We start from the raw sequence: 25,837 nt of genomic DNA, 5'->3' as shown, positions 1-25,837 counted from the left end.
TTTATTAACTGAACTTAGCAGCTGTAGACTTGCCACTTCCCACCTCTGACATGACTTTCACCACTTAGCTGCTCTGTTAAGCTCCTAGAATCATTGGAAGAATCACTGGACTGCTGCTGGCAGTCAGTTGCAGCATAAGGTATACTTGGTGTTACAATCCAATGGTTTTTTTTGTCTGGCACCAGGCTGCAAGTAAACTTTTTTTTTTTTTTTGGATGTCTATTTTAATTTGAAAGTAACATATGTTCACTGTAAAACAACTCACTGTGAGTGCTGCATGTATTTGGATTACTCTCTCCTGCTAAAATCTTCAGCTTAATTGCATTATAACTGCTACTATAGAGTGGCTCTCCCACTAAATATCTCTTGAACAACTAATACCTCTTGTGCAACAACTGAAACCAAATCAAAGACTACCTACTTTCTTGTGGGTTTCTAAAGATTAGTTCTTCTGGGAAGCAGTCACTTAATGCATCCAAAAATTTGTTCCAAATCCCAAATTGATGAGGCATTTCTTCAGTTCACATTCAAGTATTTGAGATTTATCACTACCTGTGCTAATTTTTCAGATTCTCCATTTTCACTTAACCCAATGTTTCATCCTTGGATCACAACACACTGGCAGCTGCTGTGGAGGGTGGTCAGTCTGAAATTACAGTTCCTTACCAGAAGCTGTTTTCAGAAAAAATATCTAGTCTCAAGGAAATGATCACAGGTCTCTGTGAACACAGTACAGCATGAAGTACTAATGCGCTTCTCTGGTGATACAGAAAGCACGCAGCATGTTTTTTGTTGAAAAGTGTTTCAGCATCCCTGTCACAAATCAGTTCCAGACAGCTAGGATGTTTTTTTTTCTTAATACACATCCTTCACCTCTGAGAATTAGACATCATCTATCTTTTTTATTATTATTATTATTTTGCAGTATGTTTCTGAGCTTTGTTTTTAGTGCTCTTGAAGTAACAGCTGAAACTGTATCATACTTTTGTTGAAATGAGTCACAATGTTGTGCAGTTGCACTGAACTTTCAGATCATTTCCATGATCTTGCTATGTTCAGGTTAATAGAACAAAGATTAAGGAATCAAGGTACAAAACTGTTTATTTGTAGAAGAGCTCAAAGATGGCAAGTCTACAGAGGGCAGAGCCCCAGAAACACGCGATATTAAGACTGCACAGAACACAGAAACTAAACTTCCAGGAGACACTAAACTTCACAAGTAGATGACTAGATGTATAGCTATTCAGAACGTGACAAGTTACAGACAGGCTTTGGGGCTGTCTGGTAACTACATAAATGGATGACCAGTCCCTCCTGCTGCACCAGTTGAATCTCCTGCCTGAAAAAAAAAAAAAAAAAAGGCCTGGAGAAGTCAAGGTGAAGTGTCCCATAGTCTGCTGATACTATCCTTTATCCTGCCTTCTTTTCATCATGACGAAAAAGTGTTAGAAATAGACATGTCTATTCCAACTTGTTAAGAAGATGGGACTATTGAAATTCACTTATGATTCCTTGCAGGGACACTGGTAAGTGTTACAGAAAGAAGAAAAAAAATTACTAAACTTCACATCCACAAAGAGAGAATCAATGTTTTCTTTCAGCTTTCTTAAAACAGTACTGTTACAAAAGGACAAACCTATAGTCTTTTAAATACCAAACAAATTTTCTTTCCACAGTCTCCCATAAATGAGAACTGCTGAGCATATAACTGAAAATTGAGTGTCTTAAAGCATTCCTGAAACAGGCCTCAAAGAAGGCAGACACTTATCTTCAGCTGCACCAAAAGCACAGAACTACCCGTCTGGATACTTGGTTTCAGAGCCTAGGCAAAGATACCCTCCACACATAAGCGTTTCCTTCTTGTGACCCATCCAGGTATCCTTTTAAAGATGTTAATCCAGATGAAAGGGATGCCAGTCACTCCACTCTGCTCTTCTGTACTCAAGCGCCCAGCAGCCAATGAATCAGGAAGGCAAATGCAAACCAAGCGCTGCTGGAAACAGACTGGCTCTCATCAACATTCTAAGAACCACACGGGTAAGATTAATGGAAAAGTACTAACTAACAAATACTTTCCTGGAGGAGTGTCTTTTGTCCCAGTGCCTGTCATGCTAGCAGATAGAGACATACAGTGATCAGTTTCTAATTTATTGCTGAAAAATAAACAAGAAGATTCACAATGCTCTATGAGAAAAGAGTGAAGACCATGGTATTACCCTTCCTTTCCACATTCCAAATAGCACTAAAGTGTTTTTTATTTTGTCCTCATACAGTTTATATTTGCATGCAGCTTTTATTCCCTGAAATATATCATTTTCCTGTCTTGTCGTATAGTACAGTATTTACATCCATGGCAGAAGATAAAACAGCTACTGGAGTTACCAGAGAACTCTGCAGAGGACAAGGATTTGTTCACATAATTTACCACAGTTACACATTAAGAGTATTCACTGTCCCGTGGCTATATGAGGCAGCTCGTTCTTCCCAACGAATAAGTGCAAGCTATTGATTAAATAATGATTGCATGACTTATTTGAAAGTCCCAGAGAAGAAAGTAATTATAGAAACACTTTGCTTGTTGTATTCGGCAGGAACCATTACACCAAGGGGGAAAAAATGCCATTGCTTTGTGCATAGCTCATTTAAATTACAAATACTTAAACTAAGTGCTGTTTTTACATATTTGAGATCTGATATATACTTTGCAAAGATAAAGGCATTTTGATTTAAGATTTTATGTAAAAAAAAGAAAAAGTAAACTTCTGTCTTAAAATTCACTATTGTTTCACAACTATTTTACTACTGGCTACTATTTACAATCAAGACAATTAATTCAGTTTTGTCTTTAGTTTCCTCGGGAAGGAAAAGAGAAAGATTCAGATGAATACCAGAAGGAAAGTTCTCCATTCACACTGGAAATATATTTGCCCCTTGTGTCTCTTGGTGGGAATGCATTTTGGCCAGTATACACTATAGAGATATTCTATGTATGAATTCTTCTTAGAACCCTGCCATAAGGGGCTCAATAACACGGTACATTTCCAAACCTTATTCTTTCCTTATTACTTGTTATTTTCCCATTTTACTTTATAAAATGTAATTTCAGTTTTAGTAACCAGTTGGTACCTTTTTGCAGCAGATGAAAAAGTTTCTTTTCTGGCAACAGATACAGAGGAACTGTGGCTTGTTTTCCTGCTTCCTGTACTCCCGTTGGTTATACAGGACATCGAGATAGCTTCTCGGAGGCTTGGCTGACCTAGGAAATAAAAATGAAGAGCAGTAGGCTTTAGGCTTTACGTCCCCATCTCAAAGATCTATCAGAGAAGCTATAAACCTTCAGAGGAGGACCTGGTAATGCCACAGCAGCAGTACCAGCAGCCTGGACTGCCACCCAGCTGGTATCCAGTGACATATATTCATGACAGCCTTAACCTAGATAGCTGGAGAAGGGAAACCTGAGACAATTTGAGAAAAGCAAGAATTCATCATGACAGGAGCCACCCTCTACTGCCACAATGACAGCAAATAGCTTCATTCAGTGACATGTCACATCTCTTTGTAGTTGTGATCCACAGAGAGAATTATAGATCATGGCTAGCCTTGTAAAACTGGACTGCTGTAAGTAAAGCAGATCAGACAATTCCAACTCTTTTTCAAAAACCATCACAGTTCACAGATAATAACACATAAGGTCTGATGCTTTAAACCTGTTGTCTGTTTTACCTCCCTTCCCACTCCCCCACCTCCCACTTATGTCCAAAAAAGTTGTAGACAAAAGCCCTCTTTATACTACAGGATTTAAGTTATCTCTTCAGAAATATCCCTAAAACTAACCTCCAATAGTTGTGATAGTAAGGATTCAAAGATTAAAGTTCTCAGTTTATTTTCAGCTGCCCATTTCCATCTTAGAAAGGTTAACTATTCCATAATGTATATTCTAAAAAATTATTAAATTTCTGATATAGTTTACTCCACTGAACGCCTGCCCAGTGAACAATGCAGACTCCCTTTTGGTTGAATCAAGATTGTATATGTGAGGAAGGCTGTTTGTCAGATGCCCACTTCACTCACTAAGAAGTTTCAAAATATGCAGTGAATGTGGGTGGGGACTGCAAAGAAGAGGGGTACCAAAGGTTCTTCTATTTAAAGGGATGAATGCTAGCCAGCAATCAGCACCTTGACCTGCCTCTGCCACAGCTAGGGAAATACATGGCATTTTACTGGAACCTGACATTTCCCCATCTCCATTAATCATCCATGTTGTCATATCTGGGTTCATGTCTTATTTTTAAGCTCGTTTTCAGAAAAGAGTTTTGCCCTCCTTTCCCTGTAGTTCCACATTTGTGCTTTTCACTTCTGGAGCATTCCACACACTGGAGAAAAAAAAAAAAAGAAAAAAGAAAAAACTTCCAAAAATCAGTAGTCACTTCTGTGCACATCTCTTGTGCCACACCCCAATTGCATAAACAGCAAATTGTCGCTGTGCCTCATGGGGTCATGACATCTAGTCACTCAGACCTCAGCAACAAGCACGAAGGACATGGCTGACAGGAAAACTACTTGTCTGTGTTCATGGCAGGCTTGGAATAGTGTGAAATAGATAAGACATGAGGCCATGTGTCAAAGCAGTCAGGATGAATCAACTGCTCTGTGCACAGAAGGCAAACTCACACAGATGTATCATTAGAACAATACCAGCGCAATGGTCAATTTGTCCAATTGCAGTTCTGTCAGCCAGTCTGAGTGACAAACTAATGCTTAAACAAGTGCCTTACATATGAGAGAGATGTGTCGAGGGAATATTAGGTTTCAGAACTATTTGATTGGAAGCAGAAATGGGCAGACATGAGTTGACTGCATCCTGATTCAATTGCACTGAACAACACAAAAAGGACCACATCTGAAATTCACATCACAAGAGGCCAACAGAGCACGCAGAATATCCAAAGAAGACTGAAGAAAACCTAAAGAAAGTAAAGACACTTAAGTGCAGAAACACTGCAAATATCACCACTATTCTTTCTAAATTCTTCACAAATCAGCTCTGCTTGGTTTCCTCCAACTTCATACTTCTTAGAGACTATTTTATTGGACATATTTGCAATACAGATTTCTAAAGTTAACATACTGTACAAAGCCAGCAAAACTCAACAGATTTTTACCCCCTTCTGAAACTTGAATGCAAGAACAATAACATACAAGCTGAAAAAGCACTTTTAGCATTAGAAACCTATTAATTAGCTTCTTTTATTTTCAGTGACAAAGTAAATCATCTTCTTTGTGGAGATGCATAATATCAAGGCCTATGATTCACTCTTGAACTACATATGACCTTGACATCTCTGTCTGCTCATCGTAATAGATCAATGCCTCCCCAAACAGCACTAGTGCAGCCTTCCAGAAATGGGAATCTGGAGGCATAATAGTAGCAATTCTCAATGCTGGCAGCAAAGAACTCACTGAAAAGCATAAGGAACCGCAGTCCTTCAGGCAAGGTACTGAATCTTACTCAGATGGAAATTAAAAAAAAATGCTCTCTTTGCTTAAGGAGCACACTGATGTCTTGTTCACAGACAGTATCTAGAATTCCCCTAGCTAAATAGGAAAGCATTAGTTCTCACATACATCCAAGGACAAAACTGGTCATGAGTAAAACTGTACATCATCACATGCTCACAACAAGAATGTGATCTGCTCTGTGCTTTTCAAGGAGATTTTGATGACAGATCTGCAGAGCACTTCATCATTTCAACAAATGGCATGCAAAATCAGGTTTGAGATAAGATTCTTGAATCAAAAGAAAAGCATTTTTGTAAAATGACTAACGATTATCATAGCTTCGATTTATTTAACCATTAATTTCTTTAAAATACTTGCATAGTGGCCAAAACAACAAAAATCTTGGAATGCAGTGTGCCCTAGTGGCCAACAAGGCCAATGGTATCCTAGGGTACATTAAAAAGGGTGTGGCCAGCAGGTCAAGGGAGATGATCCTCTCCCTCTACTCTGCTCTGGTGAGGCCTCACCTGGAGTACTGTGTCCAGTTCTGGGCTCCCCTGTACAAAAAAGACAGGTACCTCTTCAAGAGTCCAGCAGAAGGCTACAGAGATGATAAAGGGCATAGAACACCTCCCTTATGAGGAAGGGCTGAGAGACTTGGGTCTGTTCAGCCTCAAAAAATGACTCAGAGGGGATCTGATCCATGTCTATAAATATCTAAGGAACAGGAAGTAAAGGGATGAGGCTGGACTCTTCTCAACAGTGTGTGGTGATAAGATGAAGGGAAATGGTCACAAACTGTGCATAGGAAGTTCTGCACAAATGTGTGTGGGAACTTCTTCACAGTGCAGTGATGGAGCACTGGCACAGGCTGCACAGAGAGGTGGTGGGGTCTCCTTCTCTGGAGACATTCAAGTCCCGCCTGGATGCCTACCTGTGCAACCTGGGCTAGGGAGCCTGCTTTGGCAGGGGAGATGGACAAGATGCTCTTTAGAGGTCCCTTCCAATCCCTACAATTCTAAGATTCTTCATTTGTCAAAATACATCAGGCTCTCTTTTACAATCAAAAATAAAACCTTGGTCAGTAACAGTTTGATGCCATTCAACATGCAATGAAATGTAAAGATCAGCAAGCAAACACAGAAAATGCAACACCTTTATTCAACACCTTTAAGAAATAAATCCCCTTCCAGGCTCTACAAAATATGTTGTAATAATACTAGGAATTCTAAAAACGACCACTAGAAAACTTGTTTTAAAGGAAAAAGAAAATCAAAGTATTTAGCTAATTGTATGTAAACAAATACACTTTGATTTTTGGTTATTACAGAGAAAGAAAGACAAGTTCAAGCCCTGTACAAGCCCCAGGCAGCACAGTATTAAAATATGGATCTCCACTGGGACTGACTGCAATGGGCTCTTCTCCACCAGGGTGAAAGCCCAAGCTGGCCCAAGCCAAGCAGTCAACTTCAAGACTTTTAATCAGAGGATCTCTGAAGTCAGATGGTTTCAAAAATTAGTAACATCACAACCTTCCTCTTCACTGTATTTTACTGCAAGTAAAGCAAAGTTGCTTCAGAGTAATAATGAAGCAACTCCGGAGAACACGATTTCCATATCAATGGACAACTGAGTTGCCCCAGCATTCAGATCACACATCGCCCCAGTATCATATTGCATGTCTCCTTCTAAAATAAACAGTCTGAAAATTTTCAGAACAGTACTCCACTTTATCTGTAGCTTTGGAACAAAAGCCAGACATAAACTGAATGTACAATGAAAGCCAGTGCACGATGACCAGGATTAAAGCCAAACTGTCAGGGATCAAAGTGGTAAAAATATATTTCATGGATAGTAGATTAATCTCTGTTCTGATAATTTTCATAAACTAATATCTGTTGAGTTCAAAGAAGCATTTCATTAACATCTGTCAAGTATACATGTGTGAGAAAGAAAGATAAGTAGGATCAGGAAAAAACACAGGACACAACAAACCGAAAATACATTTCCACTCCTTTATCAGCCTAGATTAGCTAACTGTGGGAAAACTGAGGCATAGCTGTAAGAGACAGCGATAAGTTTTGAAAATACACATCTCTTGATAACAAAATAGCTTTTCTTTCCAAAATACTAGAGCTGAAGCTGGTAATTCATTTCACTTCTCCAAACTGGTTATAATTTATTATCACCTTCTCTTGTGTTATCCATAATAATTAGTTGAGTATCTTTGTATGTGCTAATCCTGACAGGTAAACAACCTTTCTACCAAAGAAAATCCAAAACTTTATTTTTCTTCCTAGGACAATTTCAATTGAGTGATGTAGATACATTAAAATACTTTCTCTGTACATGTCATCCAAGTGGATTTAAAATAAAAACCTCAAAGAATTTCTAAGAAAAACAAACTCCCCCCCAAAAAAAGATTTACTTATATACTTTTTAAGTCTTTTTTTTTTAATATAGAAAAAGGGCATATGATATCAAAACCATTCAACAACCTTAAATAATTTATTTTTATTAAAACTTATACCTACACATATATTTCAAATATACCTTCATATATACCTATATATTTCAAATATACTACATGCATAGGTGTTTTGTGCTAATAGAACTGATAACTAGAAAAACAGAAACTTTAGTACTCATACCAAATACACGTATCATCTATGCTTAACCCCAATAATAGTCACCAAAGAACCAGCAGAGTTGAGCCTTTAAAAGGGTAGCAGAACATAAAGTTTTATCAGCACTTACTTTTTAAAATAAAGTCATAAAAAAAAACTTGAAAGCACGATGAACTTAGACTTATTTCAAGATGTTATAACAAATTATATCAGAGCAGATGTAGTTGATTCTTTGTTTCCAAAGTTTCAAAGGACTACAAAACACTCAGCTGGTGGAAGAGTGGCAAATAAGAGGCTTGGGAGCACTAAACCTCCATTTGAAAAGAGGAGGCAGGAAAATATTTCTTCAGTACTTTGATTTATTCAACTATTTTATCATGTAAGTTAAACTCTAAATGAAGACATTCTAAGCAGTAAAACTGTTCTATTCTTCTATCCCATGAGCAGAAGTCACAGGTCAGGAGGAGGTACCAGTTCTCCAATAATGAACAATATAAATCAGGAAATATAAATCAACTTCCTTTAATGTCAATTATCATACTTAATCTTGTTAAATAATCCAATTTAAAGTCAAAATTAAGTTTTGACAAACTTAAGTATTCTTAAATCAATTAAGTCTTTCTGAAAAAGTTTCAGATTAATACTTTTTTTTTTTCAGATGAGCCTAATTTGTCTTTTCCAATTCAGAGGAAAAGAGCAATCTAAATAAAGGCTTGCTAATATGAAATGGTTTGAAAATATGCAAAGCCTAAGTATCTTTCAGTGCACGCAAATCTCTCTCAGTAGTTGTATTAATTAAAATGCAAATATATATATATATTTATTTACAGATTTCTTTCATATTTTTATATCTATAAATGCATACACATTGATGTATACCTTTCTAACTATAGCTACTCCTCCTACAGACAAAACTAGTTTTTTCAGGTGTTATGTTCCCAAAAGCCTAGCAAAGCTGTGCTCCTAGTAAAAGATAGAAAAACTACCTCTGATGGAAACTGAAGACTTCCCTGGTGTGAGAGAACCAACAGTTTATTAAAACCACACAGTACTTTTCCTCCCCCTTCCCTATCACCCTGTCATTTTGGTACACTTTTCAAAAGGCACTTCAATCAATTTCAAATGAGCTATATTCTAGCAGAGGAGATAAAAAAGAAAAAAGTATCCATGGCATTCTGAAACAATTTGATAAATTCTAGCAAAGAATCTTGAAAAAAGCTACTGAAGTTTTGTAAAAACAATTTGCTTTGGAAAAGCTATTCAAGTTCGTAATTCATAGTTCGCAAAGCATCATGGAGAATAGTAGAGCAGTACAGTACCTCAGCAGAAACACCTAACAGCACATCCAAAACTGGACAAAGCATATGGAAAAAGAATAAGAGTACACATCACCACAACTAAAAAACAATCTACTTCACTTCTCTAAACATTTTTTGCATGAACAGGATTATTAGGTTACAGAAGTTAAATAAAATCTACTTTCCTCTTAATATCTTTTTCCTTCAACTTAGTTTAATGACCTTGAGTTAATTAACATGCTCCAGATTCAACTTCTTTGAATAGATGAAGAATGTCAAGAAAAGTAAGTACAACAGAGGCAAGAGATTAAAGAAGGTGGAAGAAAAGCAGAAGAGAGGAAAAAATGGGGAAGTAGTATAGAAAAAAATAATTTTAATGCAGAAAGAACAGATGGCACTAAAACCAGTACCTGGGAAACCCATTAAGACTTTGGGAGTGTCATTATTTGTTATGTGAGCATACTGCCTGCAGGCTTTAGTTGGACTATTCCCATGAGTAAAACGACACACATACAAGCATGCCAGATTAGTATTAATGCCATGGATAAGTGCCTATAATCTGTCTTTACCATGATCGTTTTCCTACCTGCAATATTTTCAGTTGTGTTAGCATTTAATAATTAGTCAGCATAAACACGTACCCTGTTAATGGGACAACTATGCACGTTACAATGTTTTAAATCTAAAACCACTAGTAAAAGTCTATCTCATTCTTTCACTAATTAAGCTTACCAAACACTTGAAGACATTTTTTAATGTAAATTAAAATGACTTAATGTTATCAAAATGAAACTACAGCTGACAGAAGGTAGAAAATATAACTGAAGCATTTTGCTTATATTAATGCACTAAGATGGAATTTGAAGCAAGATTCAGGATTTTTCTTATTGTGGAGATGCTGAACAGATAACATTTTATACCAGATAGTGCAGCAGAAAAGTAAAGAACTCTCTCAGGTTTCTACTGGAAAAATTCACTGAACAAATCAAAAGCATTCCAAGTGTGCAGTCGCTAGTACAGAACCCCAAGACCTCTTCCATAAATAAAATAAATGCCTCTTGGTCTCCACCCCACATTGTCATGGGAGAAACTCTCTTCAAACTATTGCTTCAATTTCACCTTGCGACCAAAATTTGCCTGCAAGTTATCTGTCATCAATACTTGTCCAAGCAATTGAAATGTTACTCCAGGGGGCTAATCCATGACAAGCCTTCTCATTACTTTCAAGTCTAGAAAAAGGACATTAACTCTATGGGCATAGATCAGGGTATACTTTCTGGCCAACAGCCAGTCAAGAAACAGCTCCTACCCCAGAAACGTGATGAGCCTGAGCAATTTTACTGGTGCCATTGTGAGACGCAAATTGATCTCAACACCCAGAATTTGAAGGATAAATTCTTCTGTTACATACGTTTTGACACCCTGAAAGATTTTAATAGGTTTTCCAGGCACCAGATGCAAGCCTATCTATCTTACTTGTGGTTGCCAGCAACAGGCTGCTTTGCATTTTCCTTTTCTTCAATGTCCAGGTAAGCTTTGTTTTGGGAATGTTAGCAGCATCGATCAAACACCAACATCAGATATGAGAGTGCAGAGCTGCTAAAAACAAAGAACTTCTAAAGAAAAGTTTCCTGCTAAGTAATTTATTAAAAAAAAAGAAAAGAAAAAAGAAAAGAAAAAAAGGCTACAAACCCAAATGCACCAACACAACACAATCCTGCCCCCCCTCCCAAGCCTCTTAGCTGCTGAGGACTTGTGCCCTAACCAACCCCTTCCATATTTCTAAGAACCTTCAGCACTATCTTTAGACATGGCTCATTTGATAGACTGTGGATATTTGTAGCTATTTGCAGAGATGCAAAAGTATTATCATGGCCTTTTTATTTCTAAAAGATTTTCCCTGTTTGAAATGATTTTACTCTGAGAAATACTAGAGGATGACAAGCCACATCAGAACACTATGTGCTTTTCACTGTGCAATAGCAGAACACATGTTAATTCCACTGCAACTAAATGTTTCCCTTATCTAGAGTCTGAATTTCATGCTTGACTAGGAGGCACTAAAGTGATATAAAACTTAACTCTGCCTCATCTCGGTTTGCAGTTCACCTAGCATCACATGAAGAGCAGCTTGCTTCTGAGTTGCAGATGGACAGTCAAAACTTTAGGCAGTAACCTGCTGAATGAATACCATGTGGTATAAATAAAAATCTACCTTTGCCCCATCATATTTTTTGCTGAAGACTAGACTATGTTCAAAATAAGTGTGCAACAAAAACTATGTAGAAAAAAAGAAAAAGACTACAAGGATAACGCCAGAAATTCTAGCCTCAGCTACGGTTGAATAACTCAATCTAAAATTATGGGCTATGAAAAGTAAGAGCAGAATTAGCTTTCCAGATATGCAATGCAGGTAATCTAACCATAAAGGATGAAGAGATCTCTTCTTGCACCAAGCTGGTCTATTAACTTCAGAATGAGAAAAAGTCAGTTTTAAAAGCAATCTGTATTTGTTCCCTTTGATGTGATCTGTTCTCTACATAGCACTTATTTTTAGCTTATGAAAAAGCTCTCTTCAAAGACATTGCTGAACTAATTACATAAAACACTGAGGTTTCAGAAAATATCACAGCAGCAAGTAGGAGAGACTACTTCGAAGTAGGCTAGATACTGTCTGCTACTCAGATTAAAGCTCTGATGGAAAGATTCAAGATGCCTTTTTTTTTTTTTCCAGTCTCAGCTTATTTCAGAAGAATTTATCTCACTGTCTTGCCATGCTTCAAATTAAACACATCTCTCAACATATTCAGAAAAATATACACAGCTTATCTTGTTGCTCATTAATGATGACAGCACACATTCAAGTTTTAGAGACATACTTCTCTGAATCAAAATTAAATGAAATTAGAAAAAAAACAATAACTATTATTTGATATGAAACTAATTGTTGTAATGCAGAAACCTATACTCTTGACAGAATCATTAACACCAGAAAGAATTTTGGAGAACTATAATAACCTTTGTATCAACCATGACTTAACTAGTAAAAGCCTGTTACATATACATAAAATACTTCAAAGAAAAATTAAAATCAATGTCTCTAATTTTTGTATGACAATTCAGATCTTCTGACAATTCTATTCATTCAGGAATACAATGCATTTCTCCCTGTTACAGTGTCTCAGGGGTTCTCCATCAACTGAATGCGGTTAAAATACAGAAAGCAAAATAACCACCCATGGCATCAGAGAAAGCTATGCATTATTTTCTTTGGAAATATTTATTAAAATACCGATGTTTAAGTTTAAACCAATATCAATATCTAGTTCATTCTTAAAGTCTAATTTCAGTCTTGTAGAGAATTACAGTGACTTTATACAGTCTTTTTCTTCTGTGATACCTTAATGCCAACACTATGCAGCTGATTTTATGGTAAACAGTGAAGCTAAGGTGTTGCATGGTTATCTTATGCAACTGAAGATAAATACAGTACCAATTTAGTCGTGATTCAATTATGTTCAATATATGAGCCTTTATGGATCCATCTCACCACCCTCTCCCCTCCACTTTTTTTTCCTCAGTTACTGCTGCTGTCATTAGTTAGTAGAAAATTCATAAAGGTGAAGGTATTAAGACCTTCCCTCTTCCACTCTAGGAAAAAATATACATTATTTTTTCACTGAACAAATTAACCTGCAGAACCTGGTACGGTCCCAAGACCCCCAGTGTCCCCAGATGAGAAGGCTGCAAGTCATTCTGCAGAACAAGGCAAGCTTGTCCTGCCTGAGCATCATTTTTTGCTGGATATCAAACACTTCCAAGACAAAAGATCTTTACCTGTGCTTAAACACATCTCAGTTCCCTTGCACATAAATAGGAAGGTTCTACATTGCATTCCTTTTGCTCACAGTTTCCCACTTAGACATTTTGTTTTTGTCCTAATGGACAGCAGGCAGCAAAGATTGATTTAGCTGAAATACTTGCTTCGGCTTAATTTGCAGAGTTAGACAAGGATGTCTCAATCTCGATGAGACCAGAGATGCATATCAAACAGATAAAGCTTCATTTATAAGCAGAGATGACAACAGTCTACCATTTAGCCAGTAAGAGAACGGCAGGATTCACAGCCCAAGCCAATTAAGCACCATCACTTCCCTCCATCTGGCAGAGGAACCACAAAAACACTTAATAAAGCAATTTGATCACTCTGCCATAACTAAAACAATTCAAACTTCCAGCATTTTCATCATTTGCATTTTCAGCCTGTACTATACAGACACTAACAAACACAGAGTATGGTGCGTCAATTCAGTATTACACCAGTGTTGGTGAAATAGCTGAGCTTGAAGGCTGAAACACAGAGATGCATTTATGATGAACTAGAACTGTGAGCTATCTGAAACACAACCTAACCTTTAACAGTCATAGGTCTAACATATATCACTAATATACATAACTTAGTTCTCCTCTCACTCTCTAGTTTTAAGTCAGGAGTAAATTCCAACAGCAACGCAAACAGTTCTCCAAAATAGACAAGGAAATAGAAACACAAAATATTCATGCACATATAGATAAATTAGTGCAAACAGCGTCTAGGCTTTTTCTTATTCGTGTTTTGTTGCTGTTATTGATGTGTTTGTTTTACAATTTTTTCAACAATCAGATATAAAAAATAATCCTGTTTCCCACACAAAATACACCTGCTTTTCCAAACAAAAAGGGAGAAAAATTGTTACCAATGGGGAACATACTAAATGATAATGTTCTAACTGAAAGAATTTACCAAATATGACCTTACCTTTACTTGGGGCTGATTTTCTTACAGAAGCTACATGGTCTTCAGAGATAGCAAGGCGCCTTAGCACATCAGCCAATGCTGCTTTTAGGACAGTGATTTCATCTTCTTGCTGTTGTACTCTCAGCTCTAAGGCTGAAAGTCGGTCTTGGACATCAGATGTGCTTGCAGCTGAGATGCTGTCGTCTGTATGGAGTGGAAACAGTAGAAAGAGATTTAATTGTTTTGTTCAAAACCAAAAGCCATAGAAAGACATGTACAGCATGAATGTCTGCCCCATTCTTTCGAAGTACTCAAGATGTTCAAACAGACATGTTTAGGCAAAGAAGGAAGACATATTAAACGTATCAAATTAGTACTTCAAGATAGAAGTACTCCTAGTCATCAGCTTAGAAGGCTTAAGTAGCACGGCTCAGCTATAAGCAGAAGAAGAAATTACTTTCTGTTAGAAGTGTAGAAGGAAAAATACCCTTACCAGTTTAAGAAAGTCTGAAATTAAGTTTATATTCAAAGCCACCTAACTGTGGTCAAATTTGCAACGTATTCTTTTGGAACTGTCCTAAAATTTTAAGTGATATAAAATTTTAAAATGAGGTAAAGTTAAGAAGATATATGGTTAAAACATACAAATGTCAGGGTTTTTTTTTTTGTTTGTTTTTTTTTTTGGGGGGGTGTGTGATTTTTTATTATTTTTTTTTTAACATCACCACCTTTCACAGGCTCACTTATTATTATAACATTTGGCCTGAAGTGAAAAGAAAGTAAATACACTTAAAAAAGGTTCCAAAAAACTGTTTGGCCACACAGAGATAGATTAGCATTGAAGACATACTCCAGCCAAATCTATTCTTCAGTGGTAAAAAGGAAATTACAGTTTCTGCATATTCTTCGCTTCTGACAGTTCTTTGCACTATTTCTGCCAAGCCAAAATAACACATAACAGATTTTCATATTTGGCTGTTCTAAGTCAGTCTTACCACTAAAAAAGATCCATAAAAGAATATGTTGCTCAATCATAAGGTACTGAATTCCTCATCCATCCTGCCTTAATCTTACTAAAACTGAAAACGGAATGGTTTACAAAATGTAGCCTTTATTCTACAAACAGGCAATATGAAATATTTTACGAAATAATTCCAAACAAAATTCACACACAAGTGTGACTACGGCGATTATATACGATCAAAACTTCAGTTCACTAATCTGATAAATAAATAACAAGGAAAAAAGTCTATATAAAGACAACTAAAAATGTTTCACTAAATACCTGAACCTTTGAAGAACTTGTGTAAGGTAAGTGAAACACAAGTCAAACTGCTCAATAAATTTAATATGAAGAAGATCAAGGATTTGAGCATTAAATTCCATGCTTTTAAAATACAAAGCCTACACGTATGATAGTCATTACCAAAGGAGCAAGAACTTAACCAACAGAAAAAAAAATTATAATACTTTTACAAAGTGAAAAAATTCATACCAGAAATTAGCAAAACAAAGTAATAACAGTACTGAAACGTTCGTTATTATTAAACTGGAAGGAATAGTTAAGATCACACTGATGGGATAACTCCCAAAAGAAAACAGTTCTGCATAATGACTTAATTCACTATTTTGTTAAACCGAAAACAGAAATCTATCACTTCGAGGCTAATACTATTCATGCTAATAAATAACCATAGAAGAATTAATAAGGTATGCAGAGTGAGTCCCAGAGACAACAGAACAGAACAAAAAATGCCTTCAGTATCACCAGCCATAACAGTAAATCATCCATACAAAAAATGGTTAATTATTTAAGAGTTATTTTAATAACTCTACAACTCAATATATTCTTTGATCTCTCATTGGTATTTTAGAAATCCATACCATGGCTGCTACTCCAGTTAGAAAGAATTGTGTAAGATTCATCTATTGAAAATCCTATTTTTAAAAGATAAAAACCCATCTTCTTTAAGGAACTACAGGATATTCCCTACAAGCACATACGTATCTACATAGTGCATAAAAACAAACTAAGTTACATCAATTAAGTCATGAAAAGTTTTGGCTTCAGCAAACTGGATTGAAAGTGGAACCATGTAATTCATACCACTGCTGTAATCATAATATTAGCCTTAAAATAAATGCACAGGCCCAGACAAAATGAACTCTACAAAACAATGGCAATTATTTTTAAAGTAATTATTGTGATCTTCACATCTCATTATAGGCTACCAGAAGTCTAATCAAACACAAAAGTTTGACGTTTTTTATGTTTTTGGTTTTTTTTTTACTTCCTTCTTGCATTTACTTTTTTGCCTGTTAAAAGTCTTCAATTAATCATCTATTAAAAGACTGATGCTGGTTAAATTTCCAGGTATTTCAAATATGTAGCACATTATTATAAAGGATTTGTAAAAGTAGTGAAGTTGCTTTCTCTCTTAACTATGTCAAATCATCATTTCAGAAGCCAGACATCATTGAGTTCTGTGTGTGAAGTCCAAAAAGCAGTAATTAACAAACCAGGAAATGCTCCACTGTCAGTCTCCCTTTGATGAGCACAGCCAGAAGTGCTACTTACAAGGACTACTTACTCTGGCACCTCAGAAAAGGGGCCCCCATTAGGTGGCTCCTGCCAGCGTCAAAGCCACAGTTATGCCACTCATTACAAATCTGCAAGGGCCACTAGAGACCCAAGACCTTCTGCAACTTTGTGACCTTCTCAACATAAACTAAGATGGTGAAAAAGCTGACCAGTTTTGGTCTCTACTTGTGGTATGGAGGTTCAGCCTCTAACAAAGCCCAGTGAGCTGATGCAGAAGCCCTCACAAACCCAAAAGCCTGTCTGAGACAGCAGCTGTACAAACAGGGCACAAAAAGGAAATCAAGGACATTAAGACATCTATCTGACTCAGAAATAGGCAGAGATGGGTTGTGTGCTTAATGGGAGAAAAAAACCAACAAATGAAACACAATGACTGAAAGAAGTTTAACAGCAAGAAGATCACCTGGAAATCAAGAATAATTTGTTTGACCAAGAATCACAGTCACATGCTGCAAAGACATTTTGGTATTCTCCAAGTAGGGTATGTTCTAAGCGATGACAATTAAATATTACGTAGAACTGAAAATGAATGATTCCCAATCCAAACACTTCACCCATGAAAGCAAGTACTCAACTAAACTTCAACACTTTTTGTCAGTGCCTTGAAAGTAAATCAGCTACAGATTAGCTTAAAAGAAGATGCCTTGAAAGTAAAAACAACTGCAATCCTTGATATCACCTTAATGAAGCAGTGACTTATGTTTTCAAAATACCTGGCTCTTAGGGATTTCTTCTTTTCAAAACATATTCTTAAACTCCAAAGAATTTCTTCAGAAGAAATCTAAACAAAAAACTTCCTTCAAGGGCATGTCATTTCCTTTTCAGGAGGGAAACATTCATTAACGCAAATTCAAATTCAGACACAGGCAAAACCTAAATTTATTGTCCCTTTCTCTTCTCCCATTCCTAAACATCTGGCCATTCTGTCATGGCACATGGAGCATCTATCCAGGCCTTCCATGAGCCACTCAGCTTAATAAACCAGAGGAAGTTTTATTTATTCAAAGAGAGAAACAGGGTCAGAAACGCAGGCCAGAGACTTGAGGGAAATTGACTATTTATTTTAATTAATTTACTTCATTTTCAAAGGGACTTTTTAGTCATCTGGTTATTTTTTGTTATAACAAAATAGTACAGTTTCTGATGCTCTGGCCATTTTTCCCAAGTGCCCATAACCTCTAATCTCAAGAGGGACTTTGCAACAAGATCCATTGTGACGAAAGCACCATCTGCAGTGCTGGCTGATGAAAGGAAGATATCTGTGTAAATGGGGGTCTTAGGTCTTTCTGCCTTGAAAAGCAGTGGCAGATAAGAGTATTAGAAGCAAACAAAAGCAAATATATTCTAGATCTAAACATATGGCACACCGTAATTTTCAAAATGAGAAGTCTTGCTATTTTATCATACTTCACCGGTTTTATTTTTAATTTTAGCCATTAAAATAATAATTCTTCCCCTACTTTTGGAGTATGCAGAGATGTGCAAGATGCTTGCATTCAGTGCTTATGAGATATCTGAATGACTAAAAATTAGCATTAATTTTTCATAGCCAACAAACAGCGTTAAACAGATGCATTATGTTACATGCAGATAACTCTTCACAGTCATGAATCAAACCACACCCATCAGACTGAACAAACCTGCAGTTCTGAAGTCCCCCCTTGGGCTTTGTCATGGAACTCACACTGGGATCAATTCAGTACATGCTGAAGGTACTTAGAACTCCCCAACACACCTCTCACTCGCCTTCCTTCTCATGTATCACTGAACAGGTATGTGAGGGTGATAACAGCATTGAAAAAGCATCACCCTGAATCATTGCCTGTCTGAGAGAAAACTGAAAACTCTACATTTAAAACATTTGTATATATATACACATATATAAGTAAGTAAGGGCTTGATTTTAGACACAAGCAACATTTCAGAAAAACAAATTCTACAAGCTCCAGCACTTGGAAATTTAAACCACAGGATGGAAAATTCAACATTTTGTCCAATAAAACCACACAAACCACAGATATTTTTAACCACTGTCTGCCAAGGCACCCACACAGTTTTCTGTTTTTCCCCAGAGCACTTAAGAGTCTCTTATTACAGAGATGCAACTGGACTGGTATAAAGAAAGATCTGGCTCACAATTTCAGAAGGCAAGTGACCCAAAAGAATCCCTTCTCACTAGAACTATGATGTGCCCATGTATGCAGACAGGCATGTATTTGCACAGCCTGCAACTTTTGTTCTGAAGACCACACAATAATTTGACTCTGGCTGAGGGTTTTAGTTCCAGAGAGATAACAGACAATTTTTTCCTATCATATTAAGTGTAGGAAAAATTCTCTGAAGTTTTCTGTTGCTTACGTAAGACTAGTTTATCAAAAGTGCAAATATTTTGTTTTGCATCCATAATAAAAAATTCACTAAAATAAATAAATAAATGAAACGTTGAGTTAGATGCTATAGTCTTTTGCTATCATCACTTTCACCTCTTCCAAATGCCAGTACACATACAAGCTGTCCTGGGTTTGTAAAAGAACATGCCATGTAAGGAGTATGAGAAAAACTGGAATTAAAAGAAATTAAAACATGCAACATGGACATCAACGATTAAGAAACCCTGACTTTCCTAACAGATACCTAACCAACTCCTAATGTGCCCCCAGAAGCTAAAGCCGGTGACATGAAAGCTGACTGTGAAGTTCTCCCCAACTTTTCCTTTTACAAATGCAAGACTCAGGCCTTTAAAACTCTTGATTACCTCATATATCTTTCACTTCTTTTCCTACTTTTTCCACTCATTTTGCCTCATTCCCCCAATTTTTCCATTCAGAATTAAGAACAATGTACTGCCTGATCTCATTTGTAAACCTGCACTTACCACTGCAAATGAAGGTAAAAAGTGTTTCTTCACAATAATGCAGATGCTTTGAAACTAACGAAGGCAGATCATTACAGATTGGTACCCTCTCACAGCTTGTGTACGGCATGTTAGTACTTCAAACACCAGCTAAATCTTTTATTTTCTTCTTGCACAGACGTTTCTTCAGGTTTTCAGGAAGAACTTATGTTGCCATCCCTCACTCAACTGGCTGCATGTGTACTATCATGTTGAGAAAATCATCTTCCTCAAACAATTCAATGGACTGTTTAACATTTTATTATTCAGTATTATCTTAGCACCTTCTGTGGTAGTTAATTAAACAAAAAAAAAGGATGCATTACTTTCCATTACTCCTGCACAGATGCTACTACAGAATCAGAACATAAAATGAAAGTGTAATATCCAGCAGACAGTAAGAACCTAAAATGTTAGAAGCAGTCACCTCAAAGGGTAGTCTACATTTCTAATCATAGACCATATAATAAGATTGCTCATTTTTCAGTTTAAAATACATCAGTGCAGTCCACCATGTTAAATTCACAGATCTGGGCCATAAAAACTAAACAAAAGAAAAAAAACCTCTTGCTCAAGGCTGAAAATTTAGAGCCTGTATAAAAACCTCAGTTAAAACCCTGACAGGAATATGGTTTATACTGTCAAGAATTTATGCATGACTTTGATAAATGAAAACTGGCTCATCTGGAGTAGATCTTACAGATCTGTGTATATCTTTACAGACAATCATAGAACCCCAAACTCAATTATAAAAAACAATAAAATAACATGCCATACACAATAAAATTAAATCACTATAGCATTGCATTAAGTTTTAAAATAAGAACAAAGACAAACAATCGTACAGGAACAAAGTTTCCTTTGGACTTTTCAATTATGTATACAACACATCCATAACGTGAGTACTCTGTTCTGTCTGTAGATGATTCACAAGATTTTCTCGGAGCACATGAATATTCTGAAATGCAACAGCTGCTACTGATCTCTGTAATTTTTGACTGTTTAACGATTTGAAATGAGTTCACATCTGTGAACCTGAACTACTACAACACTACATTACAGAGAATATCACCCATGTTTTGAAGCAATCTCATTAAGAGTTAGTCTGCTGCATGATGACCTATATCTTCATCTCTAATAATTAGTTTTGCTTGTGTATGCTGAACATATCTACGCACACAGGCTTTCATATTTATTTATATATTTACTGACACACCAAAAAAAAAGAAGCAAGAGGGAGAAAGATTAAAACATAACATAACACAATATATATCATGAAAAAATTAACAGCAATGACCACAGTTACAGAACTATGATAAAAATATTTTTGTAACACTGCAAGTGCATCTGCTGCTGTAAACATTAATTTTAATACTGATAATCTAGAAATTTATCAACACAAAATCACAGGGTACAACTCCACCCTCTATTTAATTAACTTGATCGTTTAGTTTGCCTAAGTTTCCAGAAACCATATTATATACTGGGCACCCCAGTTTAACAAGAAACAGACTTCACATGTGGCCAATACTAGATTTGATAAGCAGACTGAGGAAACAAAACTGAACCAATACTTCTGCACATTTCTCCTATACGACATAGGAATCCACACAATTACTTGGAGAAGCAGGTAATTATGCTGGCTCTCTCACATATCCTTTCCCCAGTTGCATAGTTCTTATCAACTCCACTTCTGTCAAGACGCATCTCAGCACTACAACCATGCACTGTATTTTCACTACCCACTAATTAAAATGCCCTGTGGTTTGTTAAGAATTTTCTTTCTCCAGCACTGGTTATCCCCTGTCTTCTAAAGCTCATGACTTTTCAGCACTTGGCGTTCAATCAGCAAGACATGCCCTTGCCTTCCAAAACAGTGTTTCTGAAAAACACAGGTACAATTCATGATGGCTACAGGGACCTGTGTGGGATGCTGTGCATAACTTGTTCAGCAACAGTCACAGTCATCCCAGATTCTTTTTAATATCTGATGACACCTTGTTTTCATGTCACAGCAATAGAAAGTGAGGCAGAGCATCTCCTACTGCTATATAACATACAAGCTTGGAAGTTCACAAAGGAACTAAATTGTTCACAGTGACTGCTGCAATCAACTGCTCTACTGTAAAATGCACATGCGTTAAAAATAACATTGAGTCTTAGAAACATCTAGGTTGGAAAAAAACTCAAGATCTGTATGCCTTTGTTGAAAATATATTAAGCTAGAAATGTCACCGTTATTTACAATTGTGAACACTTTTATGATAAAGTCTTAATTTAAAGCTACAAATTAGTAACTTCGCCAACCAAACTGAACGGGCTAAAAGTATCAGTCTGAGAAGCTCTCTCTCCTGAGCCCAGTCAGCTCTCCCAGGCACCTCATGCCTACGGCTTATCAACATGACACATGAGGCACTGCCCTGCCTATTGGGCAATAACTTGATTAGAAAATTGGTCAATTAGCAGATGCTTTTGACCTTAATCTTTTTAACTTTGTTCTTTATCTGTTAAATGCAAGTACCATCCCACGCTAAAATAAAGGTTAATTAACACTGGTAGGATACTGAGACATTACCACAAGAGCTGTAGAAAGTTGGTGTTGAAATTCACATTCTTAGAAAATGAGACTAAAAGTCCTGCCATAAGAATAACATAGGTACCCAAGCAAAGAAAATTAAAGCATCTCAATACAACAGCTTTTTAGGCAAACTTGTAATCCCTGATCACAGCCTGATTCAGAAGAGACAGTGATCAAGTAATTAAAGGCCGTACCTTAACACTTACATGATTCAGAAGTCTAAATAAAGGCTTGAAGGACTACCCCCATTATGTCTTCTGTGTTTAGCCTTCAACTTCACATGCATAATCCTTTACCTTAAAGATATTTCATTACAAAATAAATTTACAAAAGAGAGTGGAGTAAACTGTCACTGATCTGTTCAGCATCACCAATGGCAACACTGGTACTATCCATGCTTGGACAAAAATACCAAAGCATCATGTACAGCAGGTCCAGCAAATGCTGTGCAGAGTTCACCAAGAAACAACTGGTCACATGAAATGTTTCTTTCTGGGAGCCAACTCGTTTACACAAAGGGGTACCCACCAGTTATGTCTGGAGGGCAAGAAAGTTGGTGTGAATGTTTGTAAATGGAGAAAAAAATTATAAACAGCACTCATAGTAATACCAGATTCTCCCACTCCTTCCCCGGGCATTTACTTATTTAACTGTTCTTGTCAGAGCGATGATACTAATTCCTATTTAGAGCAACGTCTGTATATTTAGGCATATTTTTATAGAATTTAAACTCCAATTCATACAGGTTACTGCCAATTTTCCATTATTTCAGTAATGTGCAAATAAAAACCAGTTTGCAAAACATTCAATCTTCAGCTTGCAACAATTCAGGCCAAACCCAACATTTACCATCTCAGCAGCAAACCTCTGCTGCAAAAGAGTACTCAGTAGTACGAACATAGCTTTAATCTGAAACTTATGGACAACTTCCAATCTATTAAACATTTATTGTTCATTCAGACAACAAACTAATCTGACTTTTTGTTTGTTTGAGCTTTTAAAAAGAACATTTTAGCCCTGGAAGAAAGCTGTTTCTACCCTCTGAACTCACTGTATTTTCATCAGTTGGGGTATCTAATTTCAGATGCTAAACAGAAAAGCACTGAAATCATTAAGTGAGTTAACATCAGATAAAGCAACATACTCTCTTCTTTTAGGGATTCAATTTATTTTGTACCATGCAGTGTTTATTTGCCAAATTTTACTCATCTCAATCATGACATACAAATGAATGATCTCCAGCTTCTGTTATCTAGAAATCCAGTTAGGCAGTATGTGTCTAAATGGAAATGCTGCAACAATTCTGAAATTAACTGAGCTGGATGCTACATTGCACTGCTCTTTTTTCCTTCCCCGAGACTTAATTAAGTATTTAACTTGTAGCATCAAAAACATCACTGTACAAGTTTATTTGACCTCACTCTGTGCTATTCTAACCCACTCTATCATAAATGCAGCTATACATCAAGTCAAGAAAAACAGTGAGTTGTGGTCTATTTTATTAATTTCCCTTCCCAAATAAGTCTTTATTTAAACTGCCTACTTATGAATCTGTGTTGTACAGGTTGCGTCTCTGCCAGCATGTGCATTTTACAGGCTATAGGATGTTATCATGTTGATTTAATATTATGTTTACACAAGAGGAATGTTCTCCTGGAATGATAGGCACACAAAAAAATCTGTATTAGAGTACTGACTGGAGAGATTCATTAACTGATCCTGATATTAAACTCAGAATACTTTATGCTGTTCTCATTCATTGTCATCTTCCTCAAAGCTTAAGGGAAAGCTGGCCCAGCCCATCCTTTGCGGTACCATTTCAAGGCCAAAATTCAGCCTTGCACTGCAGACTGTTCTTTATCCCTCCTAAAATCCACAGTGACTCTTCTTGCAGATGCCATGCTCCTCAGCACCAGCCCATTGTTACTCATTTTTGGGCTGCTGGCATCCCTCCGTGTCCTCATCCTTAAAGACCCCTCACTTCTGCACAGAACGTGCTCCCTCTCGCTCTGCTGGGAAAAGGGGGATCCTGTGGGCTCACTCCAGTGCTCAGTAGGCATCTGCTTACATCAGACCAGCATACATGAGGGTACACTCCAGCTCTTATATGTCTGAGTTACATGACACGGCCATTTCAGGTAAATGAAAAGATCTGCTTGGGAAGAGAAACTTGCATTATCTTTGTTTTCTGGTATTTCATGTATAAGAGTTCCTTCCACTTACTCACAGTGCCATGCAATCTCTCACTCAGTAAAATGACATTTTTTTAGTCTGACAAGCTGAAATGACCTTGCACAGACATTGCCCTTCCTTGTATTTTCTTATCTGCAAGCAAAAAGGACAATACATTCACTTTGCCATGAATAGTAAACTGTACTGAGAGAAAAGCACTTCTCAATGAAGTGTTCCATCTAGTGCAGAACACATTACAATGAGTAGTGCAACTGGAGGATGCATCCTCACAAATATAAAAAAATGTCATAGAATGGCTTGGAACTGACCTGAAAGATCATCCAGTCCCAGACCCCTGCCATGGGCTGGGCTGCCACTTGCTAAGTCAATCACTAGCTCAGGTTGCCCAGGGCCCCAGCTATCCTGTTTGCATGGACAGGAACGGACACAAGGCTTCCTTTTGCTATTTTTTAAGGCCTGTTAGTTCTTGGGAACATGAAACAAGCCCTCTCTAACCATGACCTGGATCCAACAGGACGCTGACAGCAACAGGCACAAAATCCACTTTGATTTTCCTCCACTGAGATGCCTCCCTGACTTCTGTGACTGCTCACAGCTTTGGCACAAGAGGGGCACCCGTACCACAGCTAATGCTGATTGCATGTGCACCCATAGCATCAGGGTGTTTTGTCTTTTTTATGAATAGAAAAGAAGTAAAGCTCCTTTGTACAAAGCAGAGCTGGTACAGGTACAGGCTATTTGCTCCAGTCCGAGGATGAAGCACAAGCTCTGCAACTCCCACACAGTCAGGTTGTGATCTGCTATCTGCAGCCACTCACTGCACATTAATAGTCAGCTTCATTGCAGTTTCCACAGAAGAACGAGTATTGAGAAATAAAGGGAGTATTTCCATCCTACATGTCACAGAAAACACTGCAGAGCAGACAGGAAGCAGAAAAGCCTACACTGGTACAAATCAATAGCCACCCTCAAGAAGGGGAACCAATCATAAATACAATTAAAAACCCAACTAGTTCTTCAGACACACTCCCTTGTTTTATTACATTAGCAACAGAATAGTTCCAGTGAAGCCCTGAAGTTAGCACTTCCTATAGGCAAGGTGTGGGTGGAAAGCATTCCTCTCAGCTCTCCTGCTGCTGTGGCTGCTACTGTTTGACAGGAGCCTTACTGCACAGCCACCAAACCTGCCATTGTACAGCATGCTGCTCTGAGCTTCCTGGAAGTATTTCACATCAACATTTCATGTTTGACAAAGAAAGGTACTCTCCTAAACAACTCAATCCACACTTCTGCCACCAGGTGCTGCCATGTTTTCTTTAATAAGGATACCACCACCAACTTTCTGCAAAGGCTGTAATCTCACAAACAAA

General features: G+C 37.1%; 1 protein-coding gene across 1 annotated transcript in view; it reads right to left on the bottom strand.

Annotated features, from left to right (window-relative positions):
* EML4 (EMAP like 4) overlaps positions 1–25,837 on the bottom strand; it is a 146,319-nt gene that overhangs the window by 55,337 nt on the left and 65,145 nt on the right. Inside the window, exons 2-3 of the mRNA XM_065753119.1 lie at positions 14,223–14,405; positions 3,127–3,256 (exon numbers count right to left, since the gene is read on the bottom strand). Coding sequence (XP_065609191.1) covers positions 3,127–3,256; positions 14,223–14,405 — 313 coding nt within the window. The remainder of the gene's footprint in view (positions 1–3,126; positions 3,257–14,222; positions 14,406–25,837) is intronic.

This window comes from Cyrtonyx montezumae, unplaced genomic scaffold, assembly GCF_038088225.1.
Source record: "Cyrtonyx montezumae isolate F1298 unplaced genomic scaffold, pur_monq_1.0 scaffold_0, whole genome shotgun sequence".
Classification (NCBI taxonomy): Eukaryota; Metazoa; Chordata; class Aves; order Galliformes; family Odontophoridae; genus Cyrtonyx; species Cyrtonyx montezumae.
Note: the sequence above shows the minus strand (reverse complement) of the source record. Positions and strands in the feature narration are given on the sequence as shown.